Source organism: Mastacembelus armatus, chromosome 5, assembly GCF_900324485.2.
Source record: "Mastacembelus armatus chromosome 5, fMasArm1.2, whole genome shotgun sequence".
NCBI classification, from domain to species: Eukaryota; Metazoa; Chordata; class Actinopteri; order Synbranchiformes; family Mastacembelidae; genus Mastacembelus; species Mastacembelus armatus.
This window is the reverse complement of record NC_046637.1, coordinates 3,862,596-3,889,454: the sequence shown is the minus strand read 5'-3', so window position 1 is coordinate 3,889,454 and position 26,859 is coordinate 3,862,596. Positions and strand designations below refer to the sequence as shown.

General features: G+C 41.0%; 1 protein-coding gene, 1 long non-coding RNA gene and 1 pseudogene across 2 annotated transcripts; all 3 read left to right on the top strand.

Annotated features, from left to right (window-relative positions):
* Positions 1–2,320: 2,320 nt before the first annotated feature.
* Positions 2,321–8,490, top strand: LOC113129802 (uncharacterized). The gene is made up of 2 exons (XR_003295644.1): positions 2,321–2,815; positions 7,640–8,490. It is a non-coding gene; the product is annotated as an uncharacterized LOC113129802 (long non-coding RNA).
* A 39-nt stretch (positions 8,491–8,529) lies between these two features.
* LOC113129992 (deoxyribonuclease-1-like) lies at positions 8,530–18,487 on the top strand (annotated as a pseudogene).
* A 1,200-nt stretch (positions 18,488–19,687) lies between these two features.
* On the top strand, positions 19,688–26,457 carry LOC113130294 (keratin, type II cytoskeletal 8). Its single transcript, XM_026306785.1, has 10 exons — positions 19,688–19,999; positions 22,981–23,189; positions 23,294–23,354; positions 24,075–24,170; positions 24,490–24,654; positions 25,092–25,217; positions 25,300–25,443; positions 25,744–25,820; positions 25,908–25,954; positions 26,351–26,457. The coding sequence occupies exons 1-10, from the start codon at positions 19,688–19,690 to the stop codon at positions 26,455–26,457; spliced, it is 1,344 nt and encodes a 447-aa protein (XP_026162570.1).
* The last annotated feature ends 402 nt before the right edge of the window (positions 26,458–26,859 follow it).

Sequence of the window (26,859 nt, the reverse complement as noted above, 5' to 3'; positions counted from 1 at the left end):
ATAAAAAGTGCACTTTGATGTAATTGTTGCTGCAAGACTACACCAGATCATTATTTTAAAATAGACAAACAGGATTTTTTGTTTTTTGTATTTTGCTATTGTTGTTTTGTTTTTATTATTATTATTTTGTATTGATGTTTTGGTTGCCATGGTCACCACGGTGGTATTTGGTGGGTAGATGGTGGCGTTCCTGTGATTCAGCAAAACACGCACACATGTGCAAACACCATGCTGGTTGCCATGGAAACCAGGCTGGCAGGAAGGCTGCTGTTGCAGTGAGTCAGCTTGTTGCCGGGTGAATCAGTGTGAGCACGATGTGTTTATTAGCTGCTAGCTGCTACAACAGTAAGCATGTGGTACAAACCAAACATGAACAGCCTGGAAATCTATTACAGTATTAAATTATCATTACTGGGTCATGTGACACTGTTTTCCTGTGACTTCCATTGATGCCTTTTAATTAAAGGTAGAATAAACATGACCTGTACCAATGGAAAGTCAACAGGATATTAAGAAGATTAATGCTTTAGTTTGATCATACAGTATATAAGCAGCAAATACATATTTAATTACAACAAGTTTTTACTCATTTACACTTGTTGGCAACAACTAATCACTGCTATGAAGACAAATTCTTAATTTTTACTACTGTGTTGTGCTGAACTGTCCATTTTTATCAAATGCTGTTGACCATACACAGAATTGTTCTCATATAGAGATACAACTGCATATAAATGTCCTCAAAAGCCCTACAGGACTAAGGGGCCACTGGCACTGGAGTCAGGTCTAAACACCTTTAAGTTCCAACATGGTCTTTTTTTCCTAGCAGGCAAGGGAAACCACAATTTGTTTAATCCTTCCCAGAGAAGTCAAGTGAAGAAGGCATGTTGCACTGAAAGTGAGTAATGACAGCCTTATTTCCTGGGCCTGTACTGGTCTGCATGCTGCGTGATCCATAATCATGTTTTCTACCAAACTGCTCATATGCACTGTGGTTTGCACATCTACAGCACTATATGCTACCACTTCTACACACCCTCTTTTAGTTTCGTTTTGACAGGCTAGAATTAATGTTAGTTTACCTTCTGCTTAAATCAATATACAGTCTGGTGTATTTGTTGCATGCTGTTCTTAATAGTTTTTGCAACAGGATTAATATTTAACTTGTATTCGCTTTTTAAAATCGTCCACGTTACAACTCTCTCTCTCTCAATAAAGTTTGAACATAAATAGTAAAATCACTGCGCTTTCTTTTATTTTGCTCTCTGCAACAAACCGTCCCCATGCACGTTAACGCAGCAGCAGCAGCAACTCAGCGACGACCGGAAGCTAAAGGCGTCTAAAATAAGAGCCTCCCAAAAATTATTTTCATATTGAGAGAAAAAACGTCAAAAGCAAATTGTTTGAATAGTTTGTCATTAATATAAATGATTAAGTAGAAAATTGACAATATTTATTAGTCATAGGTGTAAAAATGTATATAGATATACTAAGGCGCTTAGAAACTCAACAGCTATAAATCGGGGCAGACAGATTACATTATTGGTTTTTCCAGTTCGAGTCAAATAGCTTTTATTTGCCATTTCAACCATGCACACTAAGCACAGTGCATAGTGAAGCACAACAATGCTCTTCCCGGGACCATGGTGCTACATAAAGACAGTAAAACAATACAGACTACACATATGTAATAGTCTAATTAACTGACTAGTAATTAACTAAAAGCCCTAAGCTACAGTAAGTGGACGGGTCTTTGCAGTGCAGACAGTAGATTAGACAATGTACAAGATAAGGCACAATTTAGGAGAATGCAGTGTCAGCCAGTACAGAAAAGTTGCTAAACAAGGTAGTGCAATAGGTAACAGGATGTGAAAAATGTAAACATTACATATTTGAGTCCAAAGTTTACATATATACATAATGAATTTTATTTTAGTTAGCTACTAGCCAGAAGAATGGTCAAGATGTTGGCCATCCTGTTGTCTATAGTAGCCACTGGTATAGTTAATTCTATTAATTCTTGTTAATTGTTATCTATCTATCTATCTATCTATCTATCTATCTATCTATCTATCTATCTATCTGTCTATCTGTCTGTCTGTCTGTCTGTCTGTCTGTCTGTCTGTCTGTCTCTCTGTCTGTCTGTCTGTCTGTCTGTCTGTCTGTCTATCCATCTATCTATTTCAATATAATTCGGATATAATTGAAACTACAAAAACTAGCATAGATCTTTCTCAGGCTTTGATTGTGAAAGTCCAGGCCGGATGTGGCTTTGTCACCAAGTGGACCTGTTGTTCGGGGAAACGCTCCTTCACTTCAGGTCGGGACACTCGTTGGACGAACCGGAGGGAAACGTTTGGCTCCCTCGTCAAAACTCGCAGGGAAACAACGTGAAATCATTCGGACACAATGATTTTGTGGTATTTTTGTGGACGTTTATCAAGTTGGCCGGCTGGAAGCATCGGCAGACTGAAGCCGTATGTGAGTGTGAGTTTCTCGGATTCTTTGAGCTGGATTTTCCTTCAGTTTTTGTATTTATCTTCGTCGCTTTTCTGCCTTTCCACTGCTGGTTTTTAAAAGTGGACTTTGCCCTCTGCCCTGCTCCATATTAAATAAAAAGCCTCTGTTGGTTCCTGTGCTGGAGCGTTTGAAAACTTGACTGGAAGGTTTTTTTTTTGAGGAAGGTAAAAAGTTTGCGAGTTGGGAATTTGAAGAGGACTTTTTCCCCCGAGCCTGTGGAAAAATGGATGCGGGAATAGAGAAGGAATGCAGCGCCTTGGGAGGGCTCTTCCAACTCATCATGAACGACATGAAGGTAAAAAACGCGTTTAATTAAATTCAGTGCTTTCACTTGATCTCCCTGTCGTTCTTCGTTTCTTCATTGCTTTTGCAAAAGTTGATTTGTCTGCAGGAACCTTTTACATATACTTTAAAGTTTAGAGTGTTTCTTTTCGGTTTTTGTGTTATTTTTGATTATCACTTTAGGTATTTGTTACATAATTTTCCAATTACACTTCTCTATGCAATTTTTGTCTTTCACCCGTAAAAGCCCGACAAATACCTAATAATAAAGGACCTTGTTCAGGACGGGCCAAAAACACTTGATCAGGGCATTCCTAGTAACAATATCCTGTCTTGGTATTTTACCAACATGGCATAGAACCAGCGGGGCCATTCATGCGATCTGCCACACACAGAAATCATCTCTAATTAAGTTGAGAGGTTCTGTCCAGATAAATCTTTCCTGAGGGTTTCATAACGCACCTGTGAAGAGCTTGTAGAGAAGCCTGTTGCAGATTACAGGTCATTTGGTGAATTTACCAGGCAGCCATTTAAATAAAGCAGAAGGTTTTATTATTGTTGTAACATGAACTTTAATAAGATATTCAGCCTATAAGTACTTTTGTGCTTGGGCACAGTTCAGTGTATACTGAAGTTGACATTTGGTGCCAACTTCTCTGCTCTTTCTGTGGTCACTGTGTTCACTGTGTGATTGCAATAAGATAAACACACTTCCAGTAACGGTTGAAGACAGCAGGTGGCCTTCAAGGTTTTCACTGGTAGCAGATGTGAAACTGTGAAAACAGCATTGGACAACAAATTCAGACTGTTATTACAAGTCAGAATACTATGACATTTCAGGAACAGGAGTGAGACCAGAGATATAGGAAAGAAACAGGATCTTCAGGTCACAGAATTTAGCAGAAAGAAAAAGACTTTCTGGTCCAAGTAGGTTGACACAAACTAATTTAAGTAGAAAGGTTGAACAGTTTGTATTTTGGCAAAAAATCACCTTCATTAACATCATAATCCAACAAGAATCAGTCTGATTATGTGTCGAGCAGCAAAAATATTATTTAAATCTCAAGATTGCTGCTCCAAACAGGATTTAAAATATAGTCGGACCAGTGAGTTTGCCAAAATCAGGAAGTAATTATGGCTGTAACTCTTGAAAAGTAGCACGTGTCTAAAATTACTAACTGGGGTAGGAAATGTCAAAATCAAATCACCTTCCTAGAGTAACAAACACACTTCAGTGGCTATAGTGAAGACACACTCAAGATTGTTGGCCTGTTTGATTCTGCAGTATGTGTTGTGCTACATCCTAAAGACAAATGTATTAATTTTTGTTTTTGGACAAAACTATCTATTGTAAAAATGAGGTTCTTATAGGTTGAACAAAAAGGTGCCAGTGAATTGGAGAGCAGACTTTTAGTTTTTGCTGTATCTGTCCTGAAGGTTAAACTAAATGTCACAGCTCCACTTAATTGTGGAATATGGTATTGACACTCCATACCTGTCATGTTTAGTCTCTATTCTTAGTACAGAAACTAAATGGTGAATATGCACCATGCTTAAAAATTGAGATTTATAAAGAATATGTCACAGCCCCATGGAAAAGCTTCATCCACCTTTTAAGTTCGCCTGGAGAGAGGACCCGACAGCTTATTGATTTCTGTCTCTTCTCCATCGGTGGTGACATTATCAGCCATCGACCTCCCACCCTCACCCATCTCTCATTTATCCCTCCCTCCTGACACGCTGTGTACGTACCTTCACTTCACTCTCTCCTTCAACTCTGACTCTCTTGCACTCTTTTTGTCTCTTATCTTGCATCTGTATCCTTCCCACCTGTTTCTCCATTTGCATCTAACGTCCTCCTCTTCTTCCTCGTTTCTCCTGTTTTCCCTCTGTTCTTTCTCTCCGCCAGCTCACCTTGATGTGATTCGCTGCTTCATGAGGATTTGATTAGTGTTTGAAAATTAAATTTGATTTACTCGTTAACCATTGACTTTAAAGGAAAATGTCATTCAAAACAATAGTGGGCCTGGCCTCCTTTCCCCTGGAGTCTATTTTGTGTGTGTGTGTGTGTGTGTGTGCCGATCCAAAAAGCGACACAAGGACGTGGACCAGTATGACTGGAGGGAAAGAGATACACAAATATTATGCAAAGAAACAGACAAAAGTCACATGGAGATGAGTTGCCACTCTGTCCTCTGACTGTTGTCTCGCTTAATAAAAGCATCATTATTTCCCAGATGAATGACCGGGCAGCCGACCGTTTTGAACACACTGCCTGATGTTGACACACCCTACCGGTCTACCTCCCTTCTCTCTTGCTCTCCATTTTTTCTTTCTTTGCATGAATCAGTGTTGCTCAAACAAAACATTAAACAAACTATCATCCTGCTGTTTGAACAGTCTTAACCTCTCTCGACCTCCCTCGCTCTCTGTTGCATCATCACAGTTACTGCAGTGTGACAACTCTGTCAGCGACTGGATTAAAAAGTTGCCTGTACCTTTTTGCAAATATGTATTTTGGGCAACATAGTCAGTATTAAGCAAACTTCAACATTTACTCTATAGTTAAAAGGGAACTTGTGGAAAAAACCTTTTCTTTAAATATAACCCACCTGTAAAATAAAGTACAGTAGTAATGATTATTTTATTATTTTGCAATTAATCAGTTAATTGCTTTATGTATAAAATGTCAGAAAATAGTTATGTTCCCTGCTATAGTTTCCAAAAACACAGGACCATGTAGATTGTATGTAAAATTTGACAGTCAAAAATAAAATTAAAAAAAACTATTTAGTTTACTATTAGACATAACAAAGACAAATATTAGCATTGCATTTGGGAAATTTTACCCAGTGTTTTCTCCCTGAAAGTGAACAAAAACAAATTAAACATAATTCAGCTTATCAGTCAACCGTGCGTATATCAGTCCAGTTTGACATCTGTAATATGCAATAGGAACAGATTCAGAATTAACAACCAGTAACATCCTTATTTTTTTCATCAAACTGGTGGTTTTATGAAGACACTGCAAAGAATTGTTTTGTTTCTGATGAGGAAATGAGCATTTAAACAGACCAGCATTTATGGTTCTTATCTTCTGTTTGGCCACACAGTGAAAGTGGCAGGCGAGTTGTGTGAGGATTATACGTCTGTGAACATTCTCATAAGACTTTTGCAGATTTACACAGAGGTAAACTGTATGTTGCAGAGGCATTAAGAGGAGCAGACATAAATCTCAACAATGATTTGTGCAGCTCTGCCTGTCAAACAGGCCGATCAGTCCACTGCTGGGAGGCAGATTGAAAATGAAAAACTGGAACTGAACATGGTATGCTAATCTCAAAATCACATAAATGCTAACAGCTCTGAATGGCATCCATGCATTTTTGCATGTGTCACTCACACTCACACTCACACTGTTTATATAATCACTTTTCCAGCACGTTCTCATTCAAGATAAAGCCACGAGTGAGACCTGTGTAATTAGCAGGAACAGCGAGCTGCCACGGCTGAATGGAAAAACGATAAAGTTCAACACTCAAACTTCATCATCAGGCAACACAAGACAGACGGTCTCACACAGTGCCCATAATGACTGAAAGATGATCTCTGGGAACTGCAGTCCAGAGCCACAGCGACGATTCCTCTTATAATTACTACTTGGGTCACATGTGTCCGACTTAAATAGAGTTAAATTAGGATCAAGTTTCTTGGACTTTGGCTTACATGAGGTGTCGTGTTTTTTTAGCATTTCAGTCACTTCTGTATTATTTGCTGCCAAGCTAGATACATGTGATCTTCAAGAACAATACAAGTCACCCTGTTATAACCACATGATCATTTTCTTCAAGTCAGAGAGTGATGATTAGGGCAGTTTCCATATTATGATGTAAAGAAAAATTGGAGATCATGTTTGGAAACAAACATCGGGTGGTCTAACGGCACATTTCCCAGCTGGTGAGAATTAGCTTCATGTGAACTGCGTTTCACCTTTAACAGAGTGAATGAGTGGATTCTGTGCAGGACGGAGCTTCTGAGTTCAGGTCTTTGTGTTTTTGCGGGTGCCGAGCCAGAACCTGGTAGAAACAGTCTGACAACACACAGCCTGTCTGTGTTTCCACAGAGGCCAGACGCCAGGCAGACTAACAGCACGCTGACACTGAGCTTCTGTTAGCAATGTGGAAATTATCCCATGTCCTCCGCCTGGAATTTAATAATGATAGTAACAACAGTTTAATGATGGTCAACGTGTTCTTCCAGCACCAACTGGAGACGGCCAGACGATGGATTTAACTTTTTGTATTATTTTTTAAGTATTTAAACCAAGTATGTCACTTACCATTAAATATCCTCCAGAGAAAATACAGCAATAAATAACTACACAACTCACAGGGACTTTAACATCTAGTGTTTGTTGTAACACTTAAGATACATTAGTACAAACCACATTTACTGATATATGCAGAGATAAATAAGTAATCCATGTCAAATCATGCACCTGCTCTCCAGCGGTGCTCATGTTTATGCAACTATGTTCTCCAGAGTGACTCAGAATGTTTCAGTGAATCAATTCCTAATAACCACAGTGTTTATACACTTTATTTTGGAAGAACAAAATAAATTCCTGACTCTTGCAGGTGTTTAGCTGAACCACTGGGTGGAGCCAAAGGAAACATGCAGTTCAGTGTTTAAATCTAATTTCAAACAGGCTGCATTAAGCTTTATTGATTCTATTTATAAAGCAGCTAATGGTTTTCAGAATGGCTTTGCAGTGATACCACTAACTGTTCCACATTAACACACTCTTGTCTGTTCCTTGTGTGTGTTCATTTGGTAGGTGACGCTGTGGAAGGAGTCGATGGATGGTCAGTGGGCGTGTATCAGTGACGTCAGCAAGGGTCAGGGCACCGTGTCCACCATCACAGACACACAGCAGAACGAGCAGTGACACACCAACACCCTACAGGGAGAACCCAGTCTTCACAGATCAGACAACACAGTGGCTGAGCTCAGTTTAGAATCTTGTTTTTAAGGCTTCAGCAGGAGTCGATCGTCTCTTTGGGCCTACAATATTTGTCCCGGACACATGTTTGTGAATTTTGTCAGAAGGAAAGAAACCTTCATGGTGGAACAATCTCTCCACAGTGTTTGGGATCTTTGCAACTTTTGATGAAGTTTAGAAATACAAACCTGAGTCATACTAAACATTTGCTATCTGACGTGCTCCACCTTCACTTGTTTTAGTTCCTTCCCAATACAGTGCTTGTGCATGTTTTTTTGCTCCTGTGGTTATAATGTCAGTTTAGTTATGTTGTAGAGCATCTGTCCACATCAGTCTGTGTGTTTTAAACGTAAGTGTCCTGTAGGTTTCAAGTTTCCACATCACGCTGCTTACTGGACCACAACTGGTTTTCACACTTCATACTGGTCAGCTGTTACAGACGCCGCCTTCATTGAATGGATGTCTTAATTACAGACACAGAGGTCTGTCGCTTGTGTGTTACAAGGAAAACAGTCCATTTATCATTAAAATGTCATTTTTAAAATTGTCATATTTTCAAGAGAACAACGGCAGGCTCAATAGAAATCTCATCTTGTAGACGTCATGTTTTAGTTCTTTAAATTAGTTCGTTAAATTTTCATTCCTCGTTTTTTAATGTACATAATAAAAATACAATAATTCAGAAATGAAGAAAGCACTCTTTTTTTTGTTCTCATTAACTTACTATGGAAAATGTGAGATACAGCTGCATTTAGTAATGAGGCTGCAGAATCCACAGAGCCCACGGGGGCAGGGTTGTTACATGTCCTGCAGTTACAGTAGACACATCCTCTTCCTGTACTGTTCAACACTTGTCCTACTTTCTGCAGAGGTGTGTTGGTTTTCTGGTTCATCAGCAGCTGCTGCTACTCACGTTCTAACCTGTTGATTTTGTTTCTTTCAGCAGAACTGGTGAGTTCTTCTATTTGTTTAACTTATTGCACCTCTGCACTAGAACTGAGTGACTGTGTCTGCCAAACAGGTTGAACTTGGTTAAACCTGGTGCGGGTCAGCGGGAAACACTTTTAAACTGTTATCTGAAAATGTTCTTGTAGAAGATTGAATACTGAGATAATAAATGTATTTTCATTTTCACTTTTGCACTGAAAAGACGACTGAAACCTAAAAACTGCTGTGGATGCAAATGTTGCGGACAAGACGTCAACTCATTTTTATCGTGTAACTTCAAGATAAGTTGACAAACTGAGAGCAGGAAGAGCTGAGCTGAGCTAAACTTACATGTTGTGTCCTGATAATTCAAAAATCGCAATGTTTTGGAAAATTAAAGTGCGTGTGTTTTGTGTTTTAAAATTAATTATTATTTAAAGTTAAAATTGTCTGCAGCTCATGTCTGCAGCATTAAGAAACTGTTTACTGTCTGTGTTGATAAGAATTGAATTATGCAGTATAGTATATCTATGGGTTACTAAGCACTTTGATGTTACTTTAAGCACATCTTGAACGTAGGAAATTACCTATAGTACTATTGTTACTACTGTTACTTAGGAACTAAAGGACTGTGGCATTCATACCAGTGTTAAAATACTTCTATGAAACATGTTAACTACACATACACAGTGACTTTGACATTTTGAATGAAGCTGAAGGTAGGACAAGGAATGTCATAATCATGTCATAATACTTCCTCTCAATATAAGTTGAGTATATATGAACAAATGAAATGAGTTTCCTTTTCTGTTTCTGTTCCCCTTTTACTCCCTTCATCTATTCTGTTTTTCCCACAGTGTAAACAAACAATATCCTTTCACTAAACTGCTGTTAACACTGCCTTCAACACCTACAAGGAACAGTTTGTTTTCTTCTGGAGGTGAAAGTCGATATCAACCCAAACTTATTTCAATCCTAGTGCTAATGCAATCCATTAATTAGTGCATGAAGAAGTGTTGTGGTGTGACATATGAGGCGGGTCTTCAAACTGGCTCCACCAAGCCCTGGCTCCCATTGACTTCCGTTCAAAAATCGGCGCCAATTACCAAGTCACTATTGTTGTCACAGTAATCATTATGGCTTTGCCGTCTTTGTTTGAACGCACTCTTTTGATTGACAGGTTGCTTTTACTCATACACAAATCCCATTTTATAGGTAGAATTAATTGTACATAACAGATATTGATATTTAGCCTCAAGCTAAGCCCTATGACTAAGACCAGATCAGAATGTAGCATCGTAGCTTTAGCAGCTCTTTTTAGCGTGTACGTTCAACAAGCTCGCTGCTGATTGGCTCATTGGTCGCCATGGAAACGTTCTCTGGCACTGCCTTATTGTCCAAATATGGTACTTCAGGCTCCAAAAAAAAGCAACATGGCGACTGAATTGGCCTTTTTATTTATTGATTTATTTATTTATTTTCCCCTGATTTGGCTTCATTCTCGCGGTGCGTAACGCGGTGGGTGACGTCACACGTGTGGGTCCACGACCTCGATGACGTAATATGAAAGTGAAGAATGCTGCTCAGCAACAGTTGCTAAGGGAGAGCAGTCAAGGCTTTGGCCTCTGACGTCATCGTGTTGTAAAACGCCTTTGATGGAAGTTGCTGTTAATAGAGGTGGAGGACCAGTCCACAGTTCAGACAGACGTCATTTCTGCAGGTGCTAAACTGCACGACCGTGTGTGAAAACTCAGTGAAGACATTTTTGGAGGAAAAGGCAAAGTATCGAAGATAATGGAACATAACACAGAGAGAACCATGGAAAGATCAGAAACACCACAGTTAGAGGAGACTCTGGAAGTTTGTTTCGATGTGGCTCGTCATCTGCTCAATGGCATTGAGACACATCTGACAAAGAAACAGTGGGAGCTGCTAAGGTCAGGTGCGCCAGATGATGCCACCAAACTGATTTTGGCCAAGCTGCTGTTGGAGGTGATAGTGAGGCTTTCAAACGCCATGGCCGAGGTTCTTAAGGACCAAGAAGTCGCGTCAGAGGAAGGTCCATTCTCCAATCTGGCTGCTACACTCTGCCAGAGTTTCTCTGACCTTGTCAGCCCTGAGGACCAGTGTGCCAGCTTGGAGCACCTGGCAAATTTAATTGTTTCAGAGGTCACAGAATGTGTGAAGTCCATCTCCATTGACGTGTGCACTGAGGAGCCTATCATAAACCATATGACCTCCCACTGCAGACTTCAGGATATGCTTGGCCATATTTTCAGTCTTTTACTGGTGCTCCGAGTCGAAGTCAAGTCTTTCTGCACATCACGCAGGAAGAAAACAAGCCAGACCTCTTCCACAGAGAACGTAGTTGACCAGGATCAGTCACCTGTTACTTTGTCGCTGCCGATGGATTTCGCTGAAATTATTAGCAAAGAACTGGTTCAAATCACACAGCTCTTTTTAGAGGATTTGCCAGATACTGACTACGACCTGCTGGAACGCCATATGACTTTTGAGACAGAAATAATTACAGACGACATAATTGAGTTAATGAATGATGTTAATGATGATGATGAGTATTTGGTAGAGATGGATTTGTCAACATCCAGCTTTTTGAAAGAACTTGGGGGGGTGATAAAGACCTTTCTTACCAGACAGTTCGCCAAAGTTTGTTTACATCGGATACTGGCACAAATCAAAGCAAAATTCCCTCATGACTCCAGCACTGAGTCGGGGGAGAAGCTGATTGAAAGTATTGACAGTCTGCTCCTGGATGTAGCTCAGAAATACTGCGGCCATGTTTCTGTATTCCGGAAATACAAGAAGATGTTCAGTGGAAAAGCAGTGACGTTAACAAAAGCAGTCAGTGATCTTCTCTACAGACACATCACCTCCGGGAGGGGAGCTGAGACTGCCCAAGTCCCAGTCAAAAGCAGCGAAACCTGCAGTACAATGTCTGTTCCACAGGCACATGCCCCCATGTACGCTGACATACGTAACGAGGTGCAGAACTGCATGGCACTGATGAGCTGGTGGCTGAACATACAGGCTGACAGACAGGGTGAGAGGGTAATACGGGCTTTAATTCCACGGTATGTTGAGGCAAGGACACAGCCACTGGAGCAAGAGGTGATCGACGTGGAGAACCAGGAAGACTCATATTCGCTGGAGGTCGTCGACTGGGAGACACAGGAAGACTCACATCCCCCGGAGGTCGTCGACATGGAGACCCAGGAAGACTCACATCCGCCGGAGGTCGTTGACGTGGAGACCCAGGAAGACTCACATCCGCCGGAGGTCGTCGATGTGGAGACACAGGAAGACTCACATCCGCCGGAGGTTGTCACTGTGAACATAAATCCAGCTGTGGCATCAGGTGCGGTTTCTGCTCACGAAGACACTCCTGCTGAACCTGTGCAGGCTGCAGAAGAACCTGAAAACAGAAGGATGTTCATCAGGGAGGTCATGAAAAGGCTTGTCTCAAAAATATTAAGTAAAGTGAAGGTGAACCCATGTGATTTAGATACAGACGCCATCATCAACCATCTGGCTGAAAGAGCATGGGCTGAAGTTGAGAGTGACTTAGACATCACCCCGGAAAAGTGTAAAAACCTCCACAAGGCCATTTACAAAGACCTTCATAAGAAGTGGGGCTGTGCAGGGAGGTTAGTGATTGCCATGGTTCTGAAGGAACCACAAGTTGAAAACTGCATCGTCTCCTCTTTGACACATCACCTGAAGAAACCAAAAAAGTCCAGCACAATCTGCTCCTTCTTCTCATCTGTGGGCAGAGCCCTCACTAACATCTTCAAACGCCGAAACAAGGTTGTTCCGATTTAGGTGAATGTGTGAATCGAATAAAGAGTTCCAGTCCTGCTCCACATCCATTTGGCCTCCTGGCCTCCTAGTTTGGGGCAGGACTGGAACTCTTATTGTCACCACAGTGTGACATGGGTTTTCTCCAGGTGCTCTGGTTTCCTCCCACATTCTTCTAAATAAATTAAATTCCTTAAAAAAGGTTTGGCTGACAGGGCACTTTATATACTTTATAGATCTCTATAAAGAAAACAAGGTCTAGTTTTCAGGTTTTTACATAGCAGCTGAAAAAGAAAGTAGGCAGAGCAGCTTTAAGTCTGTCTGGTGTAACATGCACATGAAGACACTGATGTCTTATCACATGTGTGTGATTTAATGTCTCAGACGTGATGAGGTGACACAGACAGACTGTTACCAGTATGAAGACAATCAAGTGGGAGATGAAGACGCCTTTGCTCGCGAGCCCTTTATCCTTCGCTTCAGCTGTCCAACTACAGGTATGTGCTGTACATATTATCTCTCAATACCTGAACCAGTTTCTCTTTACTTATACTGGACCTGTGTGTTCTACTAGTTGTGGAAACCCTGGTGCTGATCCCAGTCCACGCCAAGCCACAGGATGCTCAGAAAGAGCTGGATGAGCTGCATGACGTGGTCAATAAAGTCAGGAAGAAGTGGAGAACTAATGTAGATTTGATCGTTTGTCTTATTGCCTTTGAAAGAAGAATCTACCGTCTGACTCAGAGGGGCTGATTCACCTACTGTTAAACCATTTCCATGATATTTAAATCCAATTCAAAGCAGGTTTGGAGACCAAATCTGATCACGATTTGCTCCACAGTGAGTTTCTGCTCTCCAGCTGTTCAGCCTCCTGCCACTTTGGGGCTAATTTGAAAAATTACATATGTAAATGCTGCTGCGAGTGATGAAATCAGATACAGGTTTTAACTGAGCTACAGCTTTCCATTCAGGTGATATGCAACAGAAAATGTAGAATCATTTATTAGACTGATGGTTTGTGTGGTTATTTTGCAACAGTCTGACATATGACAAAGGATCCCACATGTGTAAGTGCAGTTTGACAGCACCTCAGCTGACAGCATCTCTCAAACTAGAGGCTGTTGGTAGAACCTGGGTTTTAATGGCTGAGGCCATGAGTCTGAGTCATGACAGCTTGACTTTAGCTGTTGAATCAAAATGTTTCACTACTCATTAAACCACATCTTTGGTTTTTAGACTATTGATCACATCAAGCAGCACATGCCACAGCTGTGCAGGAGGATCAATTAAATAAATAGACATAATTATTGGAGTAAGTGAATTCAATTCTCAGACAAATTAGTGATGAAAATGTATCAATCAATTACATATTTAAGGTAAGGCAACGGTTTAAGGCAGTAATAATACACACGGCGATGCTTTTAATATGAATTATATTTTTTCATTTATCAATGAACTACATACAAAGTGCAGTAAAGGGAACCAAACCTAAATCTAATCAGTATCTGCAGCTCTCCCCTTTGCCCCTAAACCAGCAGCAGTTCTCTCTGGTTGGACCTGACACAGTTTCTCCTGGTACTTTGCAGAACCTTAGAGAAGCTGCTGCAGTTCTTCTGTAGGTTCAGGCTGTCCCAGTGTTTCTGTCTTGTCATGTGATCCCAGACTGACTCCACACTGCCCAGATCAGGGCTCTGTGGGGGGTCAGAGCATCTGCTGCAGGACTCCTGGTTCTTCTTGCCTCTGTAAATAGTTCTCCATAAACTCGAATGGGTTTTTTATGGACTTCTTCTCCTGCACAACAAACCTGGGATCAATCAGACACCTGATGGCGTGTGAAAAGAACTGAAAACATCTGAAATGCCTAAAACCTTACACACAATACTGTATGACTGATTGTAATAAAAACATGCCCAGACAAATATTTACATAGAGCACTTTTTATTGTGATATTTTCTGCAGAACATTATGCTTCTGGGGGACTTTAATGCGGATGGACATTATCTTTCCAAGAAGAAGAAGGATAAGATCGTCTGGAAGAAAATTCCACTACAGCAGATGTTTATCTGACAACGCTGTTAATAAATTTAAGAAAATGATTCCATCTCTATTTGCATCTATGCCAAGTATAAACATAGTGGAGGGCAGCTGCCTTAATCCTACTCCCTACCAAATTGATCATGTTGTTGACAGCGCTGTAACCTCACTGCGTGAAACGCTTGATTCTGTAGCCCCTCTGAAAAAGAAGTTTTTACATGTTCGTACCTTAAAGCAGGCATCACGAAGGCTGGAAAGGAAGTGGCGTTCCACAAACTTAGAGGAAATTTTTCTAGCCTGGAAAAACAGTCTACTAACATATAAAAAAGCTCTCCGTAAAGCCAGAACTGCATACTATTCATCACTAATAGAGGAAAATAAGAACAATCCCAGGTTTCTTTTCAGCACTGTAGCCAGGCTGACAAAAAGTCACAGCTCCGTTGAGCCCAGTGTTCCCTTAGCTCTCAGCAGTGATGAATTTATGAGTTTCTTTACAAATAAAATCACAACTATTAGAGATAAAATTCAGCAGATGCTTCCTATACCTGCAATAAATGAATCTTTTACTACAGTAGCTCTTGAATCATCTGTAGGACCTCAGTTATGTTTAGACTGCTTCTCTCCTATAGATCTCTCTGAATTTACATCAGTAGTTGCTTCATCGAAATCATCAACGTGTCTCTTGGACCCCATCCCGACTAGACTGCTTAAAGGCACCCTGCCATTAATGAACTCATCTTTATTGGACTTGGTAAATTTATCTCTAGTATCAGGCTACGTACCACAGGCCTTTAAGACTGCAGTAATCAAACCTTTACTCAAAAAGCCTAGTCTTGATCCAGGAGTCTTGGCTAATTATAGACCAATATCCAACCTGCCATTTATTTCTAAAATCCTAGAAAAAGCTGTTGCTAAGCAGCTATCAGACCACTTACACAGGAATGAACTATTTGAAGATTTCCAATCAGGATTTAGAGCACATCATAGTACAGAAACAGCACTGTTGAAAGTTACCAACGATCTTCTCTTAGCCTCAGATAATGGACTTGTTTCGATACTTGTCCTCCTAGACCTTAGTGCAGCATTCGACACCATTGACCACAACATCTTATTACAGAGACTGGAGCATGTGATTGGTATCAGAGGAACAGCGTTAAAGTGGTTCCAATCCTATTTATCGGACAGATTCCAGTTTGTTCATGTCCATGATGAACCTTCCACACGAACAAAAGTTAGTTATGGAGTTCCACAAGGTTCTGTGCTAGGACCGATTCTGTTCACCCTGTACATGCTTCCTTTAGGATATATCATTAGGAAGCACTCTATTAATTACCACTGCTATGCGGATGACACTCAGTTATATCTATCTATTAAACCTGTTAACACAAACCAGTTAACCAGACTTCAAGCCTGTCTAACTGACATAAAGGCCTGGATGACCAGTAACTTTTTACTTTTAAACTCGGAGAAAACAGAAGTCATTATATTTGGGCCTAAAAATCTCAGAAATAACTTTTCTAAAATTATAGCTACTCTAGATGGCATAGCCCTGGCCTCCAGCACTACTGTAAAAAACCTTGGAGTTATTTTTGACCAGGACATGTCCTTTAACTCACACATAAAACAAATTTCTAGAACTGCATTCTTTCACCTGCGCAACATTTCCAAAATTAGGAACATCCTGTCTCAAAATGATGCAGAAAAACTAGTCCATGCATTTGTTACCTCAAGGCTAGATTACTGTAACTCATTACTATCTGGATGTCCTAATATCTTAATAAAAAGCCTCCAATTAATCCAGAATGCCGCAGCCAGAGTCCTGACAGGAACTAGCAAGAGAGATCATATTTCTCCTATATTGGCTTCTCTTCATTGGCTCCCTGTAAAATATAGAATAGAATTTAAAATCCTTCTTCTCACATACAAATCCCTTCATAATCAAGCTCCTTCATACCTTAAAGACCTCATAGTACCATATTATCCCAATAGACCACTTCGCTCTCAGAGTGCAGGCCTACTTGTGGTTCCCAGAGTTCTCAAAAGCAGAATGGGAGGCAGAGCCTTTAGCTATCAAGCTCCTCTCCTGTGGAACCAGCTCTCAGCCTGGGTTCAGGAGGCAGACACTCTCTGTACTTTTAAGGCTAGACTTAAAACCTTCCTCTTTGACAAAGCATATAGTTAGGGCTGGCTTCAGGCAACCCTGAACCATCCCTTAGTTAGTTATGCTGCTAACCCCCCTCTTCTCTCCCACCTCATGTATATTCCACCATTGAATGTTACTAACCTTGTGCTCTCTCTCTCCCCTAGTTTGTGCTCTCTCCCTCTCTCTCTCTCTCTCTCTGTACCTTCTGCAGGTGTCCCTGGTCCTGGAGCTGTATATCGCTGATGTGCAGTTACTGGTCCCACCAACTTGCAGTGTCTATTTGTTGTTTATTGTTGCTGTTCTTTTCTCTCTGCTCTATCCACTCACCCCAACCGGTCGAGGCAGATGGCCGCCCAAACTGAGCCCGGTTCTGCTGGAGGTTTTTTTTTTTTTTTTCTTCTGTTAAAGGGAGTTTTTCCTCTCCACTGTCGCCAAGTGCTTGCTCATAAGGGAATTGTTGGGTTTTTAGTTTTAGTTTTTGTAAAGTGCCTTGAGATGATTTGTATTGTGATTTGGCGCTATACAAATAAAAATTGAATTGAATTGAAATTGATTCGAATTTGCTCTGCTCCCTATTACTGGCTGATAGACGACAGTGTCGACACCACCAGCAGTAACAATAATGACAACACCTACGACAGGTGAGACATGTTAGTGCTGTTAGCAGGAATATTTGTTATTGGTTTGTTCTTTCTTCAGATTGTGATGGATTTTCTGCCAACAGGATTGTGGTGTATGGAGAGACCATGCGTGACGCCGTTGTCCCTGGTTCAGCCAAGCCCTTCAAGTTCCAGACTGAGTTCGGGCTGACGGATGAACAGGTAAGACAAAATTTCTGCTTCTCTCAGAATACCAGTGTCATTAAACTCTAAACATTAATCATAACCTGTAACCCCTGGTTTTGTTTTTTGAAAAGAATAAAATACAGCACCCTCTAGATAAAGTCACAGTGTGTCTTTCTTTGCTTTTCCAGGCTCTGAGCGTCAGTGACCACTATCCTGTGGAGGTGGAGCTGCAGAAAAACACAGCACCGAGACAAAGGATGGCTGTGCCTCAGGCAGCAAAGACAAAAGGACAAACCCAGAAAGGTGACTGTATTTTTTACATGCAAACAGTGTCAGGTCATTCATCCTGAATGTCTGAATATCTGAATAAAATTAGTGCACTGTGAGGCATCAGTTATAGATTTTGGCTAAACTAAAAAAACAACAAAACCAGTGCTAACAAACTGATTTTATATTTGTATTCCATTGTGTTAATTTGGGTGCATGTTTCAGTTTTGTTTCTGTTCAATAAACCAACAGGGCCACAGAAGAAGAAGCCAGGAAAGCAGAAGAGAGGACAGTCGTCAGATGTGACCGACGCACCAGCCAAGAGAAGAAAAGTTGCCAAATAAAACTGATTTTCAGGATCTTTTATCACATAATGAATGTATCTTTGAATTGTCTTTACTGCTTACTGACATTTCTCTGTTTGAACAGTGTTTATGTTTTAGAATCTACATGGACTCTTAAAGTATATCATACATTTCCTATTATTAGAAAAAAGATAGTCTCCAGTAATCAGTGGTGGAACAAGTCCTTTGTTCCAGGTATTTAAAAAGTTAGTGAAGTAAAATGACAGAAGTATCAACATTTGAATTTCCCCCCCAGGGATCAATAAAGTTTGATGATCAGTCTGTATTTTGTTGGATTCATCGCTAACTAAAGTTATCAGACAAATGTAGAGCAGGAAAAAGTCCAAGGTTTGACTCTGACATGTAGTGAAGTCCAGGGATGAAGTAGCTCAACATGGAAATACTCCGGTAAAGTACTAATACCTAAGTATTGCACTTAAATAAATGGACTTACCTTCCACCACTGTTTTAATGAGCAGGTTTTGACTTTTTTTAAAAATATGTAGACTATATATTCAAATATTGTTTCTTTTATTAGAAATAAGTTTATATGTAACAACTGAATGTAATCTTTTAATTTGGAGAAATCTGAAAGTTTTAATAAAGGACTTATTTTTAAAAAAGAGAGAGAGATTGTGCATGTATGAAAATGTGCTCAGGCTGTTTATTTTCCTGAACTCTTTCCATTCATCACTGTTTGCTGGGTCTGCAGTGAAGTGTGGGTTATTTTAGTGAGGTTTAATGTCAGTAATCTATAATCATGTTTATTTATAGAACACTTGACAAATTCAAGTTAAAAACTGCAGCAATTTAAAAAATCAATTAAAAGGCCTCAGATCAGAACTTTGTTTAGAAAAAGAAGCAGATTCAGGAGACTGACAGTCCAGGACAGACTGAAACACACCTGAAAAAGAGCTTGACTCACAGGGTCCTAATGGGTTGAAATGGTTTTAAGAAGGAATTTAAAATGTCACTGGCTTGGCCCAGTGGTTTGGGACCTTAGGACCTTGACTGCAAATGCTGCGCCCCCTTTCGTTTTTGGCCAACCCTATAAACCTGAATTTACACATCTGTTCAATTCTGGGAGAAAGGCCATGAAGAGTCTTAAGAGATTAAAAGATCCTGGAAGCCAGAGCATAGATGACAAAACAAGAGTGATGTGGTATCAGCTCCTGGTTCTGGTTAGCAGGTTCCGACAGGAGTTCAGTTTGCACAAACTGTGAAGAAATAAACGCATATGAAACTGTGTCTGAGTGCTTTTAAGCACGGACATGAGCATCAGAAACACTGGACACCTGACACCACAGCACCTCTCCTCCTCTGTGACTCCACCTGGGGGAGGATTAAAAGGCCCAGGGACACCTGAGACTCCTCACTGTGGTCACACGTCCTCACCTGTTTCACTTTTCTCTGCTTCTCCATTTCATTCGCTCATTAACTCGGCCGTTCATTCCCTGATTCATTCAGTTTTTATTTGAAAACTTTGCGTTCTTCCCATCTTTCTGTTTTCCAATCCAACCTCTGATCCTTCCATTCACCTCTGCCTCCCTCCTTCTCTCCGTCCATCATGAGTCTGAGTCGTACCAAGCGAATCAGCTCCAGTAACTCTGTCCGGAGCAGCAGTGGGCCGAGGAGGCTCAGCAGCTTCAGTCCAGGTCTCGGGGGGTTCAGTGGCATCTCCCTGAGCAGCAGCTCCTTGTATGCGGGCGCCAACGGGCATCACCAGGGCCTCGGGGCCCCACTGACGACCCTGTCGGTCAACAAGAGCCTCCTGGCGCCCCTCAACCTGGAGATCGACCCCAGCCTGTCCATGAGCCGAGCCCACGAGAAGGAACAGATCAAGAGCCTCAACAACCGCTTTGCAAGCTTCATAGACAAGGTAAACAGACTGAGGTGGTTGATGATCAGAAACTAAATCAATTTATTTCATTTTGAATGAAGTAAATGTGCCAAATAGCCTCTGACACTAGAATGTGAGGATTTAATGCTTTTTCATTTATATCTGTGGTGTGAATAACTGATTTGAAAAGGTCCCTTTATGTTTTAGGAAATAACTCCAGCTAATAAAAGAATGAAAATTGTATGTTCTGCAGTCAAACCTTTTAAATACATTAGTAAAATGAAACAGATGTTTTCTTACAAGGAATCGAATAATAAAAATGTTGATATGTTAACTGTGCTGTGTACAGCTGCGCATTTTCATTTCACCTTTCACTTATAAAGTGTTTGTGTTGATATTAAACTAGCATACCACCTTTGGTTTTTAACAGTGCTGTTACTTAAATATTCATTGTTGTAATGTTGCAGCATCATAACTGAAATTCTGTTCTGACCCTATGTGATGCTGCACACACATAATAAACCACACAGGTGATTTCAATTACTTTTTACTGATTCTGACAAAGCTCCTCCCACACAGAAACAAAGCAGTGGCCTAATTAGAGGATGTGAAAAAAACACCTGATACCTGTCTTTCAATAAGGCAGCAGCACAACAACAGGCCTCCAGTCTTGACACTAAAAACAGTTGTTGTTTTATGTCCTGCTGTCCCAGTGTCTTATGGCTGCCTTGTTATATTACATGAACTGGCCCATAACTGTGTCTGGCATGTTACATTATAGTTGGTTTTCTTAAAAGTTGTTGGGCAACAAACAAACGGACAGAGGATGATAAGAAAAGAGGACATGTGTCAAGGTTTCTGAAGGACACATTACCCACCATCTCTGTGATAATGCTGGACATTGATACTCCACTTAGAGAACATCTCTGCTTTCTCACGGAGTAGGTAACACACACTCACAATAGAGGCTTTGTTGGCTTCTCACATCAGCAGAGATACACTCGAGGCATTGAGGGGGCAGAGTGCTGCACTGGATGGATTTCCTTTGTCCAAATGCACAAAAAGAACCTTTTGTTTTTAACCAGCTGTTTAAATTAACTGGACCAAAACATGTTAAAACTTCTGCTATTTGTTCATGCCATGTTTTGATCCACATATTATCTTCTCAGCAAACATTTCTGATCTTGATGGTTGGTTTCTCCTTTTTTTGCTATTTGGGGTTTTTTTGAGCAGCTAAAAATCCTCGACTTATAGTCAAAGTGCAGGAATTGGACCAATATTTGAGGTGGTGCCCAAAGACTGATCACAAATAGATTAGATTGGGTCTGGAAATGTTATAATTTCCTGTCATTTTAGATCTGCAGTGTTGTCAGTATGGTCTAAAAGTCAAAATATTGACTCCTAGAAAACTAGAAAATCTTTTTCATCTCTCGCTGCTTGTGAGATGCTGATGTAGAATCAGGTTTTTATTTCCTCTCCATGTTAATTAATCCATGGCATGTTGGCCTGGAAAACCCGGACTGTGTTTGGTGGAGCCACATTACGGCATTTTGGACATGGTGGCACTGACACTCCTTCATGCTCTGCAGCCAAAAGAGCAAACTGCTGAAAGACAAAGTGAAATCAACAGATCCTGCAATTACTGTGTAATCCAAGGCCACCTGGACCCAGCAGCATGAATGAATCATTAAAGAGCTGCTTCCTCATGCAGAGACGAAGTTAGTGCAGTGCAACACACAGACAAGTATTTATTGCAGGATGATGACCCAGTTTATGTTTGAATTAGAGTCAGTGACCCAGTTTGACTGCAAAATGTGTTTTGTGCAAATTGTCAATCTGACTGTAACAGACAGACATACAGTAAAACCTTTAAAAAAGAGCCCAAAGTTCAGTGAATGCATGTGGGATTTAAACTCCCATTTAAAGCCTGAACCTGTGGTGGACTGGGGCCACTGGATATTTAAACTATGTGTCCCATTTCAGTCCTACTGAGCTGGGTTGTAACCTGATGAATCCGGCCGGACACGGTGTGGTTGTGTCTCAGAGGGAGATCATGCTGCTCAGTACAGGACACTGGCTTTGTGTGGAAGGAGATGCCATAATAGGCCGTGGTTATACTTGGCTGCAGGCAGGAAACACGAGCTGAGCAGATGCAGTCAGGTGGTGACATTGAGCTCAGGCTGGTTAGCTACTGGGATGGACCTGCGCTTGTCAAAGCAAGGACTGACAGTTATTTCCATCACAACAGAGACATTGACCATCATAGTTTCCCAAAGAGGAACATCAGATCATTTGTTTGGTTCAACCAACAGCCCCAAAACCCAAAGATGCACAATTTACTGTCAGAGAAGACTCGTCCTTCACAGGCTGGAATCATTCAAGGCGCTGTTGCTTTAAAACTTGATCAAACATTGAAACGTTGATCAAAACAGTTCGTCTCTTTCTGAACTTAGTAACTGACAAACTGTCACCAGGGTGTTTTGTTGCTCTTTAGACTGAATGAGAGCAGGACATGAGGATTGGGGAGCACCGTCCTATGACACAAATGTATTTTACATAATCTGAATATGTAAATATTTAAAAATATGACTGTAAAAAAGGTTCTGATGATTAAACTACTTGGCTTGTCCTCCAGTCACTAGAATTAACCCTCAGTTCTTGATCTGAGTGGTCCGTTAGGCAGGGGCAGCTGTTACTAGCACAAGAGCTAACATAGGCTAACTGTATGTATGCTGCCTGCTAGTGTACAGTTAGCTCGTGTTAGCTCTTGTGTTAGGACTTACAGAGAGTAAACAGGTAATGGTGAATAGCAGATCAATGTGAGACGTGTTATTGGACCAAACCAGAAGGAACAGGCTGTAGCAACTGTTTGAAACAACAAGTCACAGGTGGTTAATTGATCAGAAACTATGGTTCATGAAATAACTCAATCATGCATCATCAGACCTTCTGAAATAGATTGGTTACAGTATTTAGAAATCCTACACCGTTCCTCATCCAGTCCCATGTTCTTCACCCAGGTGCGTTTCCTGGAGCAGCAGAACAAGATGCTGGAGACGAAACTGGAGCTGCTACAGGGTCAGGGGATGAGTCGATCCAACGTGGAGCCCCTGTTCGAGGCCTACATGGCAGGTCTGAGGCGCCAGATGGACCTGGTCAACAATGACAAGATCAAACTCGATGGAGAGCTGAGGAACATGCAGGGCCTGGTGGAGGACTACAAACACAAGTAAATAATGTCTCTGATAGGCAGGTGATGCTTGACCTCTGTATTATCCAGGTATATGTGTAATGATGCACCTCGTCCATCCCACTGTCCTTCCTCTGCCACAGATATGAAGATGAGATCAACAAGAGAAACAACCTGGAAAATGACTTTGTTATCCTCAAAAAGGTCAGAATACACACATTCCCTCTTGTCCATTCATACATCCCAGGTGTGGTGAGTAACATGAACCACTCTCTTGTTCTTTCACACTGTCCCTGCCTTCTTCCTCTCTCTGTCTCTCGGCATTCACACATGCATCAAAACCCATAACTGCTGTCGTACCAGCGGGAGCAGCAGCTGGAGTTAATGCACCAACGCAGAAAGAGTTTCAGAAACCTGGAAAACTGTCATGACTTGAGTTAAATAAAACCAAACATTTGTTTGCTAGTAGAGTTTTATTTGTGCTGATGATGGGGCTAAGAAGATGAGTACAGTATCTGCTGCTCGGTCCAGCACTTTAAATGAACTGCTGTGAAACATTGTCCCCAGAGGATCAGTCCTAACTTGTGCTCTCACAATTTTTCCTATTGTGCCACAGGGAAGTTTGGATTTAACTCAATATACTACTAAATATGTTCTGTGAATTGTCACCATTTGGTACAGACGTTCATGGTTATAGGAGGATAAATCCTTATTTTCTTGCCACCATGTGGTTCACATCTGTGTTTTTTTTAGTGAAATGTCTCAACAACTGCTGGAGGAGCCATGAAATCTGGTTGAGCATTCACATTCCCCTCAGAAGTGCAGAGTGTCGAGCTCAACTTGCCCAGCTTTGTACAGCTTTACAGAGCGACTAACACATCTGTGGACACTGCTGTCTGGTTTATAATCCCTGTTTGTGTTCAGGATGTAGACTCAGCCTATCTGGTGAAGGCCGATCTGGAGGATAAGGTCGGCGCTCTGACTGACGAAATCAACTTCCTGCGAAACATCTACGAAGAGGTAAAGAAACTTCTTCCTGTGCTGAAACACTGAGGGGGTTTGTCTAAACAATCATCCTCCTCCGTTTCTTTATTTTTACTTTTGGGTTGTGAGATTTAGACTCACCTTTCCAAAGAGACCAGGGTGAAGAACAGTAACTTTTTTACTTTGGTGCATGTTATTTTTGAGCTTGTGTGCAGAATTGTCGTTGTGTTAATTTAGACTTACTTTTCCAAGTGTAGAATAACCCTGAATAGTCTCCATTTTCCTCAGTACCGGTGGAAACGCACGTGGAGAGTTTCAGTAAATTATGTGTCTTTGCTGCCGTCACCTGTCACAGGAGCTGCGTGAGTTGCAGGCCAGCATCAAAGACACGTCAGTGGTGGTGCAGATGGACAACAGTCGCAGCCTGAACATGGAGCAGATTGTAGCTGAGGTCAAAGCCCAGTACGAGGAGATCGCAGCCCGCAGCCGAGAGGAGGCAGAGGCCTGGTACAAGAGCAAGGTGTGGACGAGGAAACAGGACTTCTTAATAATCCTGAGTACAAATCAAAGGAGGTGACAAATTATATTCTAGCATGAGGCTAAGTTAGACTGTATAATATTTATAAAATAATATTTCCCTCTGAAGCTTAATGCAGTTGAAGTACAAATCAGCACAAAATCAAAACACACAAGTACTTAAATGTTTACACCACTGAAGAGGTGAGGGTTTGCAGTGATACATTATTACAGGCTTTCACACTTAAAAACTGTTTACCACATATTTTTTCATTCACCTGAAGTAGCATCAGCACGTATCAATCTTTGATAAAAAATAAGCTGTAATTGATTGAAGATGGTAAAATAAATTGCTTGTATGGGCTCCACTTCACCGCCAGCTCTCCGTCTAAAAAGACAAGCAGCATTTGCAGAAACTGGCTGGTGTTCTTCTGTCTATAGTTCGACCAAATGTCGGTGCAGGCCAGCCAATTTGGAGACGAGCTCCGCATTGTGAAAGGAGAAGTAGCTGAAATCAACCGCCTGATCAGCCGACTGCAGAGTGAGATTGAGGCTGTCAAAGCTCAGGTACCATCGCAGACAATATTCAGGCAGGTAGAAGTCATTTAATACATAATTCATACCTTTCTTTCGCTGCCTGCGCCCTCAGCGTGGCAGCCTGGAGAACCAGCTGGCTGAGGCAGAGGAGCGTGGAGAGCTGGCTGTGAAAGAAGCTAAAGCCCGGACCAGAGACCTGGAGGACGCACTGCAAAGGGCCAAGCAAGACATGGCCCGACAGCTCCGAGAGTATCAGGTGAGAGAGGGAAGGCCTGGGTGGATGGGAGAAAAACTGAAAATCCACAGAGCATCATGTAAAAATCTTCAGTGTTTGGCAGTGATTGAAGAACTGCTCCTATTTTTATTATTTTTATTTTTCTACAATGTAGAAATAATCAAATACTTGTGGAAATACTTACAAATCAGTTAAATCAAATAAACTACTAAATTACCTGTCCTTAAGTACAGTAACTGACTAAATGTACTTAGTTACTTTAGACTAGCACTAGTTATGTGGAGTCAAATTAATGGAAAAAACCTTCATCTTTGTCTGCAGGACCTGATGAACCTGAAACTGGCTCTGGACATTGAGATCGCCACCTACAGGAAGCTGCTGGAAGGAGAGGAAGACAGGTAGGAGGAGGAGACGAGAACAGGAGGTGAATTATAAGCATGTGATTGATGAAACACACCAACTAACCTCCATCTCCTCTCCTGCAGACTCGGGCAGCAGTCTGTCCTCAACATCCAGGCTGTGTCCAACTACAGTAAGTAACTTATGTAGAAGGAGCCACGAAGCTTAGATACCTTTCCACAGTCAAAACCACCAAAAAGTGTTGCCATTAAAATTAAATGTCAGAATATTGGCCTTTGATCACAGCTGGAAGGTTTCTTTTTAGCTGTATGTGTTTGCAATAACACCATTTTCTATACTATTTCAATGTTTGATGCTTCTTTCCAAACTAAATGTTGATCTAATTGGAAAATTACACTTTTTATATGTTTGATGCATAACACTGATGAAATAACTTTACTGACTTTTAGCTCTGTGTCTTTTTCTTCCTCTGTCTCTGTGTCCCTGTTTGTTTTTCTTTCTTTTTTCATTGTCTTCCTGTTTTATTTTCCTGTCTCCTCTCTTACACCTGTCACTTCCCTCCCTGCAGGTACTAAAAGTACTAATGGCTACCACAGTACCTGCAGCTCTCCTGCTCCAAAATTGCTGATAAAGACAACTGAGACCAGGGATAACACCAGATACAGCACTCACTGAGTGGACACCTATATTCAGAACAGACACATAGATGTTTCACTCACACACACACACACACACACACACAAAGCATGTGCACACAGATCTACAGTTTCACTGGGATTATCTAACAGCTATCTCCAAATGTAGCAACCTGTATTTAGAAAATAAACAGATCTGTGCATCTAAAAGTAGGACGTCTTGGAGTTATAGTGCTGGGAATTGTGTTGCTACAGTAATTTAGAGTGTTTAAATATTTTAGGTTGTTTATTGTAGTTTGTTCGGTGGATTTAGTTTAAAAAAATCATTCTGGGACTCAGTTTATTTGGACACAGGAATGTGAAGCTTTTAACAAACACTGGTAGACTGCACTATTGTTTTCTATATGCTCATGTGACCAGTGCTGAGATCCTAAATATACAT